Source organism: Pyxicephalus adspersus, chromosome 10 (genome assembly GCF_032062135.1).
Source record: "Pyxicephalus adspersus chromosome 10, UCB_Pads_2.0, whole genome shotgun sequence".
NCBI lineage: Eukaryota > Metazoa > Chordata > Amphibia > Anura > Pyxicephalidae > Pyxicephalus > Pyxicephalus adspersus.
The window spans coordinates 4,929,553-4,941,061 of NC_092867.1; the positions used below are offsets into that span (position 1 = coordinate 4,929,553).

The window sequence follows — 11,509 nt, forward strand, 5'->3', positions numbered from 1 at the left end:
AAGGAGCAGAGGCCAGCCCCGTATGGAGAAGCGGCATCGAATTACTCTTAATAATTTCTTGGCAATGGGCAATGTCCCAGCCATCTTTAACACCCAGAAACCTCTACCGCGACAAGCAACCTGCCATTACTGTGGTTTATATGGTAAGTCTGCAAACATCTATCAGTGTTGACTTATCTGCTGTTGTATTAAAGCAGACTTATCACCACAAGTTTTATGTTTTTGTTTTTTTTTCTTTTAAATGACTTTAAAAAAAAAAAGTCTAAGACTGAATGGGAGCACAGAGCCACCTGTGATACCTACGTCACGTATTCCAGAATGCTTTGGTCTGCTCTTTCCATGCATGCCCAATTTCAGGGCAGCACGGTGGCTCAGAGGTTAGCACTCTGGCCTTTTGCTGCGCTGGGTCCCAGGTGCAAATCTCAGCTAGGACACTATGCATGGAGTTTACAGGTTCTCCCTTTTTTGTTTGGGTTTCCTCCATGTACTTCCGTTTCCTCCCACATTCCAAAAACATGCAAGTTGACAATATGGTCAGTCTCTACAGTCTCCCAGGAAACTTTTGTGGTTTCCTTATTTCCTTTTCTTTTTGTTTGTAGAATAAATTAGGAATGTGGCATATAAATAACTGATGGGGAAGTGGAAATGCCTTAATTCTCTTGTTGGTATTTGTGTAGGATCTATATTTACAGGTGTCAAAGCATTTTTGACGCCTTCTGTAGGTGTGCATTTACCTATATCAACCTTTTGATGATTGCAGACCTTTGTGTAAATGATCTGCTTCTGAACATGTGTTTTAACTTTGCAGGTTACCATGCGATTCAAATACATGTTTGTGTATTCTGTAATATGTATTTTTAGCAGGGCTTTTTATGCCTGGTCTGTGTCACTGAGAAAAGAAAACTCAGAGGTTCTGTCTGGAGAAACCATTATAAAATCCTCATCTGTCCATAGGATTCAATGTAGGATGTGCAGGACATATGGTGGGCCCGGCATATGGAGAAACGGCTGTTTATGTCCGAGGAGCTGCACATTTAGTCTCTGACTGGATGTGTGAATTGAGATGGGATTAGTACAGAATATGTTAAGCAAACAAACGTCTATTCATTTTATGTTTTGTTTTTTAAACATCATTAAATTTACTTTTATTGTAAAAACCTGAAATGGGTGTATAAAAAAGGTGTCACCTGACTTATATCATGGCAGGTATGTATATATGTGAAAATCACAAAATTACAACCTGGATGATGTACGGTATCAGTACATTAAAAATGCTTGTGGCTATTTAATTCTAAACAGCTAATAAATATCTAAACAGTAATGTTTTCTGTGCAGGGTCCCTTAGGTGTTCTCAGTGTCGCCTGACACACTACTGCTCTGTGGACTGCCAGATGCAAGACTGGAAGGCGCACTCCGTTATCTGTAAACCAGTAATTACGTAAGTAATCATCCCGATCCCAAAAAGAATGGATTGCAGATGAGTTTAGAAGTTTCATTTTTTAGGAAGGATTTTTAGTATTGGGCTTAATAGTTATTATTAGGTAGAAGTTGCAGTAAAGTTTTCAGAGCGTTTTGGATAGAATACATCGGGAAAGGGGTTTTATTGTGCTTGAACCATCACATAAAGCAATAAAGGTTTAATACTTTCAGCCACAAAAAATACAAAATGTGAATGACCCAGTAGGCTGGGCAGTGCTGTGTATGACGCTGGGAATAACAACACTGCAATTCTGGAAAAAGGCGCTTTACCATCACAAAACTTCTCTCTAATAATAAAAAATAGCAGTTATTAGCTGTATGTCTTTTAGCATTCCTGCTTGATGGATTGCTAAAGAATTCTGGGAGAAGTCTGTATCAACTCAACTTTTTACACCAACTGATCATGAATGATCATCTGTGACAGCCTTGCTTCATCTTTTTAACATGGGGAACCCTTGAAATAACTTTCAGGTCTTCAGGGAAGATATATCCACATCTCACTGTAGTGTGGGAGTCAGTGGGAAGAATTCCTCTTACATTGCTGGCCATTGGGACGAATGTCACCCTTACAGATAGCCAAAAAGATCAATGGTATCACAATGACCTGAGAGGTACAAACTTCCCATTGCTCAAGGTACCCCCAGCAACCACTGGAGGAACCCTGCTATAGAAACACTGATCTAGGGTGGCGAACATACAATATCTTTATAGAATGGAAAAAAAACAATCTTTGATCAAAAGGTGCCATGGTCCTTGTACCTGTTTGCCTGACTTTGGATTGGTCAAGAACATTGCAAACTTCTGGAGTATTACCCCATCCGTTAGGAAATGGTGAATCCTTTTTATACACCTGAAAGGGTTAAATGACTGGGTCATCTCTGTATTGGCATCTCGGTTCTTAAAGTAGGTGGTGTCCTTGGGAGATGCCTTCACAAAGATAGTGCTGTCCTTTTGAAGTCAGATAAATGCACTGTCAGGGAGAGTACTGTGACCTCTGTGAGAAGTAATAAATACCTTAAAGTGTGGCACTGACATGCATGGGCTTATGGAGTCAATGGGCCTGATTTATTAAAGCTCTCCAAGAATGGAGAGTATACACTTTCATCAATGAACCTGGGTGATCCAGCAAACCTATAATGGATCTGCTCCAGGATTCAAAACATTTGCTAGTAAATAGCAAATGACTTTAAAGAAATCCATTCCAGATTTGCTGGGTCACCCAGGTTCACTGATGAAAGTGTATAATAGATCCTGTTGCTTAAAAGAAATACACCCCCTCCCAATCATAGTTGCTGTTTTATTGGTCCCCTAGTTCAGTGTCTTCATTTTTGTACAACGATGCCTCTCGGTTCCACACATTCTTACCCATGACTTGTTCACTCTCATGCTTGGTGGCTTTAACATTGCTATGGATGACCGTAGTAACACCCCCACCACCACCAAACAATATGTTCTCTATTACTGGCTCCTTTGGTTTAACACAGAAAATTTACAGCCCCCCACACACTGCCAGATATATCTTCAGTAACTCAACATTTCTCCTTCTTCCCTTCAACGTCTCCATCCACAAGCTTCAACAACTGCGGCCATTGACTTGGCCCCCTCCCTGACCAAGTCAATGACAGGGACCTCTGTAACTTCAGCCTCCCTTCATTCTCCACAATAATTATTACACAGTATGTACATAGCGCTGTCATATTACACAGCGCTGTATGAATTCCATAGTCATATCCTCTCACTCCTAAAACCACATCACTGGACCAAGCTGACACCAATATACCTACAACCAAAGATAAAGTGCATGTAAAATTTCTTCTGCAACCTTCCACTTCCCCTCCTTGCTTGCTGTTGATATATCCTTACAAGCAAAGTCAAGGTGTAAGGTTAAGAGAGCGAGGAGCCCATTCGAGGGGACCCCTTTGACCGATCCATGGGTCAGGAAACTTGTTCAGGAAATCACAGACTAACCTGGCAAAGCAGAGAGGGGCTCCTTGTTGAAAAAGACATTTGCAAGGTCACTCCTCCCTGGTGGCACAGCAAACTTCTGCAGCATCTCCAGGTAATTTGTTCCTGTAATGGCGGTTGTCTTACCGGATGCAGCGCGGAAAATAAATGGTCCAGTTAGCCCTGTGCTAGACTTTGCACACCAAACTACCAACCTCAGAGAGTCGCGTTCATGATCAAGAATTTCGGCTGGGTTTGATATTCCTAAATTCGACAGTTGTGTCGGTTAACCTGACCAGAGAGATGGAAGATAAGTTTTCCAAGAGGTGATGGTGCTTTTGGTAATGGTGTAGGAGTGATTCCCACGTTTCCACATAAGCATCATAACTGCCTGCTTAAAGTTCTTGAGCAACTTGATGTCGGTATGGGTAGAACTCTATCACTTTCCGAATCATCTGCTGAATCGAGCTTTTGTTGATGCTGAGTTCCAGTGCAGCCCTCCGGATGGACTTTCCCTGGCTTTGCATGGTCGCCTGCTCCAAGAGTTCAGTGTTTTATTTGGTGCTGGTAGTACCAGGCCTTCCGCTGCGTGGTTTGTCAAGAACAAATCCTGTTTCCAGAAACATTCCATGCATAGTGTAAATTGTGTTACGTGTTGGAGCAGTGTGATGGCCATAAAGCTTCTAAAACTCACGCTGAACGCAGTCAGGGACTAAAAAACTTGTTTCAATGTCAATTGGAGAGGTTAAGGGAATGATACTTACAAAAACTACAAAACATAAGTTGTCATATGCTGATGGCCTCAAGTCTCTCCAAATGATACTTGGAATAAAATAGAACAAAGGAAGTTTGTAGTGACTTTTGGGACAACCTGTTTATGTGCTTGTTGGACATCTCATTCCAGAAGTTTCTTCCCATCTGCAGCTATAACATCCTTCATTCTTGTGGGAAGGCTTTCCACAAATTGTTAGAGGGTGTTTCTGGGAATTTTCAGGTACCGATGTTGGAAATAATGACCTGGTGACCTGAAGTCACTAATACTTCCCAGAGGTGTTCCTTAAGTTTGAAGTCCGGACTTTGTGCCTAAATAGGAACTAAAGTCCCACTTTAAACTTGGGCAGTTCCTATGAGTGGTATTGCAGAAAGGGACAGGTGATGTCACTACCACAATAACTGGTCTTTCCTGGTTGATCGCCGCCCTTCTGTCAAGTTGCTGAGATAGGCATGTGCGGCTAGACATTGGTTGCCAGGGAATCCCAGCTTCCCTTGTGCGTGCTGGGAATTAATGAACTCCCACGGTGCTTGAGAGTTTCCTAATCCTGGCACTGCCAATAAGGATGGCTGAAGATCCTACTCGCATAGACAAGAAGAAGGTAGATTGGTGAATAATCGCAGGTTTAGTTCTGGTTTAAGGGTCTTCACCAAACTTTGGTTCAAACAGCACAAATGTCTAAAAAGTCTTTGCATTCCCCAACTGCTAAGAAAATACATTGATATAACACTAATAAAGCCACCACATAAAAGGAATGCAATCCTTGTAATATCAGATTGTCCCACACAGGATAACGCTTGTTCTGTCCTCCATGTAATAATTTGTGCTTTGCATCCCTGAATCTGACATTCCTTGGTGGGAATCAATTGTTGGCATTGAATCACATGAGCCTGGAAGATTCCCACAAAGGAATGTCTGATTCCCTGTTTTATTAATGGAGCCTATAACTTGACAGAAGGGCGGCGATCATCCAGGAAAGAACAGTTATTGTGGTAGTGACATCAACTGTCCCTGCAATACCACTCATCTGAACTGCCCAAGTTAAAAGTGGGACTTTAGTTCCTATTTAGGCACAAAGTGCGGACTTCAAACTTAAAGAACACCTCTGAGAAGTCATTAGTGACTTCAGGTCACCAAGCCATCATTTCCAACATCAGTACCTGACCTTACTTTAATCTCTTAAATGATCTGCTTTTTTTTCCAGCCCCCTGGAGCTTCAGTTCCCTCACCCAGGAAAATAGAAGAAGATGGAAGGAGGGTGATGTTGTGTGACTTAAAGGTGAAAACCCTCAGTGAAGGAACCGAGATGGAGGTAATTTATTCATATCACAATGCACAATTTATGTAAAATAACTGGGACCTTGTACATCCCCTTCTGAGACATCCTTAGGCCAGATTCTGTCTTTTTAGGTAATCCATCATGCCCTGAGAATGTTTTGTCATGCATGTATACAGTTTAAAAACTAGACTGTATATATTCAGGTAAATATACATGTGTATGCATGTATATTACAAATATTAAAATGGATTCTAGAACATTCTAATTTTCATTTTAAAGTCTGTAAATGAAGTGCCGTTACATTTAAACAAATTTGCCATCACTTAAAAACTGCTTTCCTATGTACTGGAATCTGCTTACTACTGTCAGGAAACCTGCAGTTCCCTATGTCGCCTGTTGGTGGCACTGTGATTTTGCATGCCTTGCATGTGCTTCTACTATCAACCAGCAGGTGGCATGCTGCAGTTGCCTCCTGATTTACCTATGGCTCACCTGTTGCTCCCAATTAGTAGGCCTAAATATTCTGGCTTCACGTGCCTGGACTTGAAACCTCATACTGGAATCTTTGCTGGTGCTCTGGCCACTTGCCTTCTGAAGCTCTGTCCTAGCCTTGTTCCTGCTTCTGACATTCCTGTCAATTGTATATAGCTTTATGTATGTTTGATATTAACTGTGCTGTGTATGCATTCACTTAATTAACACACTTACGTTATACCCGTATACGCCACCAATGTTCATCTCCTTCCTGTTCCTACTGGAAGAAAACTTGACTACTACATTCCTCGGAATGTCAGTAGTGACATTTCTTCCCCTTGCATTTGTTGGGGAAGCAGATATGCTGGATTTGCTTCACTGATTGAGAAGCTCTGTACTGCAGAAGATGAAAAAGACTAGTATTTTTTTTTACCATTACTAACTTACCATACTTTGTTCAGCAGTGTTAGTGTATTCTGGCAGCTGCAGGGCTTTGCTAATATTGGAGCATCCAGCTAAGAGAACATTAATTGCCACTATATTGCCCTTTCTAAATCTCATTAAAAATTTGGTGAAAGTAGCAGTCAGAGGCAGCAGTGCCTAAAATCTCACACTGCAGCTATATGACCAGGCATAGCAATTCCTCCATGCCGGGACGAAAAATTAATTCCAGGATGGTGCAGGACCGGATCGAATAAAGCTCCATCACGATCGAGAGATCCATAGGATTAAAGGTAATTGTGTTTTTTTTTTTTTTTCTTTTTCGGTTTGCATTAACATTTCTTGATGTTCTGGAGAACACAGCATCTCTTTACTATCTGAGTCTAGATCCCCTTTATATCCTGGCAGCACCTCTGTAAAACTTCACCGATGTGTGGAATGGAAGCCGAAATAAGTTGCACTTAAAACCTTGCAATATCTGTGGCTATAAAATTTGACAATTTTTTTTGATTATTTTGCAGGCTTACGTTTCAGAATTTTCAAGCCCTAGCAATTTCTTCACCCAAGAGTACAGTTCACAATCTATAGAGAATCTCATGAATCTTTCCATCTTATTAAACACCATCTATTCATCCTCCGAGAACCTGAAAGTAGATTATGTCCCGAACATCCAGGAGGTTTGTGCTGCAAAATATTCTCAGGATCAGGTAATTCTGCTTCTAATAAACGTAGGAAAGATTTGGACGTTTTTTTGTGTGTGTGTTTTTAATTGCCAGAATCAGTTCAGGTCAATTAGGGTATTATCACCCAATACCATGTTTTTAAACACTTATTGGAGATACCCCAGACCTTGTGCATATGCCTTGCACCTGGGAGGATGGATGTTGGGACAAAACATTGCTCAGACCTAATAATAATATTAATATCATAAATATACTATAGTTAAGTAATTAATAATTATAATAATACTAAACAGGATTTATATAGCACCAACATATTGTGCAGCACTGTACATTAAATAGGGGTTTCAAATACAGTGACACAGGAGGAGGAGAGCACCCTGCCCCGAAGAGCTTACAACCTAGGAGTTGGGGGAAGTAGTGAGGGTTTAGGAGAAAGAAGACGGATAGGTGAGGTTGAAGCGCTGAGTTTTGAAGTTTCTTTTAAATTAGCAGAAAGTATGAGCAATTTAAATGGGATGTGAAAGACCATTCCAGAGAGTCAGGGCAGCTCTAGAAAAGTCTTGGAGCCATGCATGTGATGAGGTTATGAGTGAGGAAGTCATTAGCAGGTCATAGGAGAAGCGAAGAGAGCAGCTAGAGGGGGATTTTTTATACTTGCTTCCTTCTTTTCCTCTTTCGGACTGTGATCTTGATTGGCCATGCCGGAATGACGTAACTCCTACACAGGCGGGTGGAAGTTCCGTCATCCTGACACATGCAATGGAAGCCGGGAACGCCAGGTTTTCTGGCAGCCAAAGCTAACCTGCTCATGTACAGCTCAGCTTTGACTTCAGAAGCCCGGGGCAATCAGGCAGGTAAGACACATTATTGTAGAAGTGACATTGCCTGTCCCTTTCTGCAATAATGATCTGTCTGATCATAGAAACTTAATAGTGGAACTTTAGTTCTACATAAAATATTCACTTTATGATCATTTCCTATAGGCAATTGCTTCCATGAAAATACTTGTCTGTGTTTTATTTTAGCAATGGTACCGGGTTCTGGTGGACCACGTGGAGATGACCATGAAGACAGCACAGGTTGTTTACCTGGACTACGGAAACCAGGAGACTTTATCGTTTTGTGAATTGCAGCCAATGCACAAAGATATAAACCTTGACCCTCCTTACGTAAGTTATGTATTGACCTTTTTTTGATTAAATATTAATGCAATTTTCATTTAAAAAATTACCAGTTATGTTAGTTAAAATTACCAGGACCAAATGAGCCTGCACTGGACAGCTGTCTGTAATCCACACTGGACACTAAGGGGACATTTATAAAGCATCCATTTGGCCTTACAATTAACTTTAATCCCACAGATCCCTAAATGGCACAGGTCCTTCCCTCGATCCGGTCCTGCATTGTCCTAGAATTCATCTTCATCCCGGCGCTGCCATCTTCAGTCTTCTCTTCCGGTCTTCTTGCTATGTCGCCTGATATCGCACTGCACAGATGTGAGATTTGGAGACATAGGCCGCTGTAAAGTCGGGGGAAAAAAGAGAGCTCTGCATCTCTTTCCCCTTGGGCATGCCCAAAAAGTAGCAGCCCACAGCCTCCTGTGAGACACGACGTATGTATCCCAGGAGGCTTTGCGTTTTTCTCTACCCTTTAATATAAAGTAAAAATTTTGGTGATTGGTACACATTAAATATGTAACATTTAACTCATTTAATTGAATAATGAAATAATATAGATTTTGGTTATGGGGGGGGTTGTATGTTTGAGTTTTGTATGGTGCTCAGTATCTTGATTCTGCTGCAGGCCATGAACTTCTGCGTTGCCCATGCTCATGTTCCACCCTGATGCCTAAAGATTGTGCTTATGTGTCCTTAAAGTGTCCAAGAGATTTAATAATACATTTATAATTCCATTTGGATTAGTCAGTCGTGTTCATTGTGAAGCCAGGCATTTCATTATCCTAATTTGGCATCACGGCTCAATGGTTAGCACTCTGGTCTTTGCAGCGGCGAGTACTGTATCTGCATGGAGTTTGCTGGTTCTCCCTGTGTTTGTGTGGTTTTCCTTCTGGTACTCCGTTTTCCTCCCACTTTCCAAAAACATGCAGTTATTATTATTAAACAGGATTTATATAGCGCCAACATATTACGCAACGCAATTGGGTAAATTGTCATGCCCCAACTTAGACTATTAATGACATATGACTATGGTGGGGACATTAGATTGTGAGCTCCTTTGAGGGACAGCTAGTGACATGACTTTGGACTTTGTACAGCTCTGCGTATTATGTCAGTGCTATATAACTACTGTGTAATAATAATAACAATAAAGTTAGTTGTCTGTAGTACAGTCCCCAAAATAATTTAAAACCTGACACATGAGCACTATAGGTTTTTCTATGGAACTTTTTCTGAACAAATTTGTGTTTTGAATCAGGGAAGCTTCTACATCAGCTAATGGAGGAAAAGGGATATTCATTTCCATTACATGGTGGGGACTGCTCAAAGAAGGACTCAGGAACAGGTAAGATGACTCTATGACTATCAGTTATTCCAATAGATTTGTTCTCCTATTGGTGTTTGCACACCAGTGTGCATACAGACCGCAGTCCCATAATCCGAGGAATCCTTTATTGGCCCGCATCTCTCACTGCTAGGCAACTCATACTGACGTCTTAACATAGATAAGAGTATTATACCGAGATTGGTATGCACTCCTTGTGCGTGAACGCTTTTTGTTTGTCTTCTATATGAGCTACTATGCTTTGCCTTTAAATCCCTCCTCAGCTCTTGTCCCTACTTACCTTTCTGACTTGATAGAAAAATATCCCCCTAGCCGCTCTCATCGCTCCTCCAGCGACCTACTAATGACTTCCTCACTCTTAACCTCATCACACGCACGGCTCCAAGACTTTTCTATAGCTGCCCCGACTCTCTGGAATGGTCTTCCTCATCTTTTTCGGTTTGCTTCTACTTTTTGCTCTTTAAAAAGAGCCCTATAACCCAACGCTGCAACCTCATCTACCCATCTTCTTTTGTCTCATAAACCCTCACTATGTCCCACCATTCAATATCTCCCCTCCTATTGTGTGATACTTCCCCCACCTCCTAGATTGTAAGCTCTTTTGTGTAGGGTCTTCTCCTCCTCCTGTGTCACTGTCTGTAAAAGTCTTATTTAATGTACAGCACTGCATAATATGTTGGCGCTATATAAATCCTGTTTAATAATATTAGTTGCAGATCAGTTACCATCATAGTACACTAGGGGGAGCTCTGGGCACAGCACACCGAACCCTGGAACAAATCTTAGGACCTTTCTTCATTTTCTGTAATTAAAGTTTGTCAAATTATAAAAACATTTAATATATCTGTGTAATAATTGCACATTTGTCCTTTTAAAAAATCTGAAAATACTGAAATATAACTGTTGCTCTCCCAGAAACGTATAACTTCACTACACTGAAAATGCAAGTGTCTTTGTCAGCCATACCTGCTGGACTACAAAACAGCCCATTCCCTCAGTTCTCTGTTCTTCTCCACATGCATATAATAATTTCTGGGTTTCAAGCAAAGTAATGCTGCTGCCTTGACTTCCAAAAGCTTTCCTTCACTGTGAAAAGAAGACGCTTTGGGAGCAAAAGTACAAAAAATACTGGAACATAATCCAGAGGGAGATAGAAAGGTATGAGGCTATAATTGTGATGTATTCTTTATAATTTATACATTTGCTACATTACATAACAGGAATCAATTTCTTTCTAGGTGCACATCAAGTGTGTCATATTAATATTAAACAGTATTTTTATATCGCCATTATAATATGCAGCACTGTACATTAAATTGGGATGTGACACAGGAGGAGGAGAGGACCCTGCCCCAAAGAGTTTATAATCTAGGAGAGTCTAGAAAAAATACTGTAATATGTGACCTTTATGTCTCTGAACTTTGATTTTAAACAGACATGATTGCAACATTATAGCTGATTATGGAAGGCCTGGAGCTGTCCATGACAGGCCAATGTTAAGATTAATGGGGGTAATAATACTCCCCTATGGGAGCAGTCTATGGCAGCATACAGGTAATTGAGGGGCCCCAAGCTTCAATCAGCCTGAAAAAAGACAGCGACAGCTACTGAAAAGGGATACCCTCTGTTAGGGGCAACTCTGTGCAATAAGGAACAAGATATTAATTTGCTATGTCCTATGTCTTCAGTTTACAATGTAGAAAAAAAAGGATAATGCTGCATTATTGCTTTCATTCTTAAACGCTGCATCACATACAGCTATATAAAGCATGCACTATATGTGCTGTGACTCTGCATAACTTCACACTAACATGCATACACTGGGCCTGGTTTGGTAAAGCTCTGCAAGACTGGAGAAGTTAGACTATCATGGGAGAACCTGGGGGGTTCAGGAAACATGGAATGGATTTTTTT

At 40.9% G+C, this 11,509-nt stretch overlaps 1 protein-coding gene across 1 annotated transcript in view; it reads left to right on the forward strand.

Annotated features, from left to right (window-relative positions):
• Nucleotides 1–11,509, forward strand: part of TDRD1 (tudor domain containing 1) — a 31,319-nt gene continuing 19,810 nt past the window's right edge. The window contains exons 1-8 of the mRNA XM_072424783.1: nucleotides 1–143; nucleotides 1,336–1,438; nucleotides 4,348–4,417; nucleotides 5,400–5,507; nucleotides 6,911–7,096; nucleotides 8,098–8,241; nucleotides 8,876–8,914; nucleotides 9,499–9,595. Of these exons, the coding sequence (XP_072280884.1) occupies nucleotides 23–143; nucleotides 1,336–1,438; nucleotides 4,348–4,417; nucleotides 5,400–5,507; nucleotides 6,911–7,096; nucleotides 8,098–8,241; nucleotides 8,876–8,914; nucleotides 9,499–9,595 (868 nt within the window). The 5' untranslated portion in view covers nucleotides 1–22. The remainder of the gene's footprint in view (nucleotides 144–1,335; nucleotides 1,439–4,347; nucleotides 4,418–5,399; nucleotides 5,508–6,910; nucleotides 7,097–8,097; nucleotides 8,242–8,875; nucleotides 8,915–9,498; nucleotides 9,596–11,509) is intronic.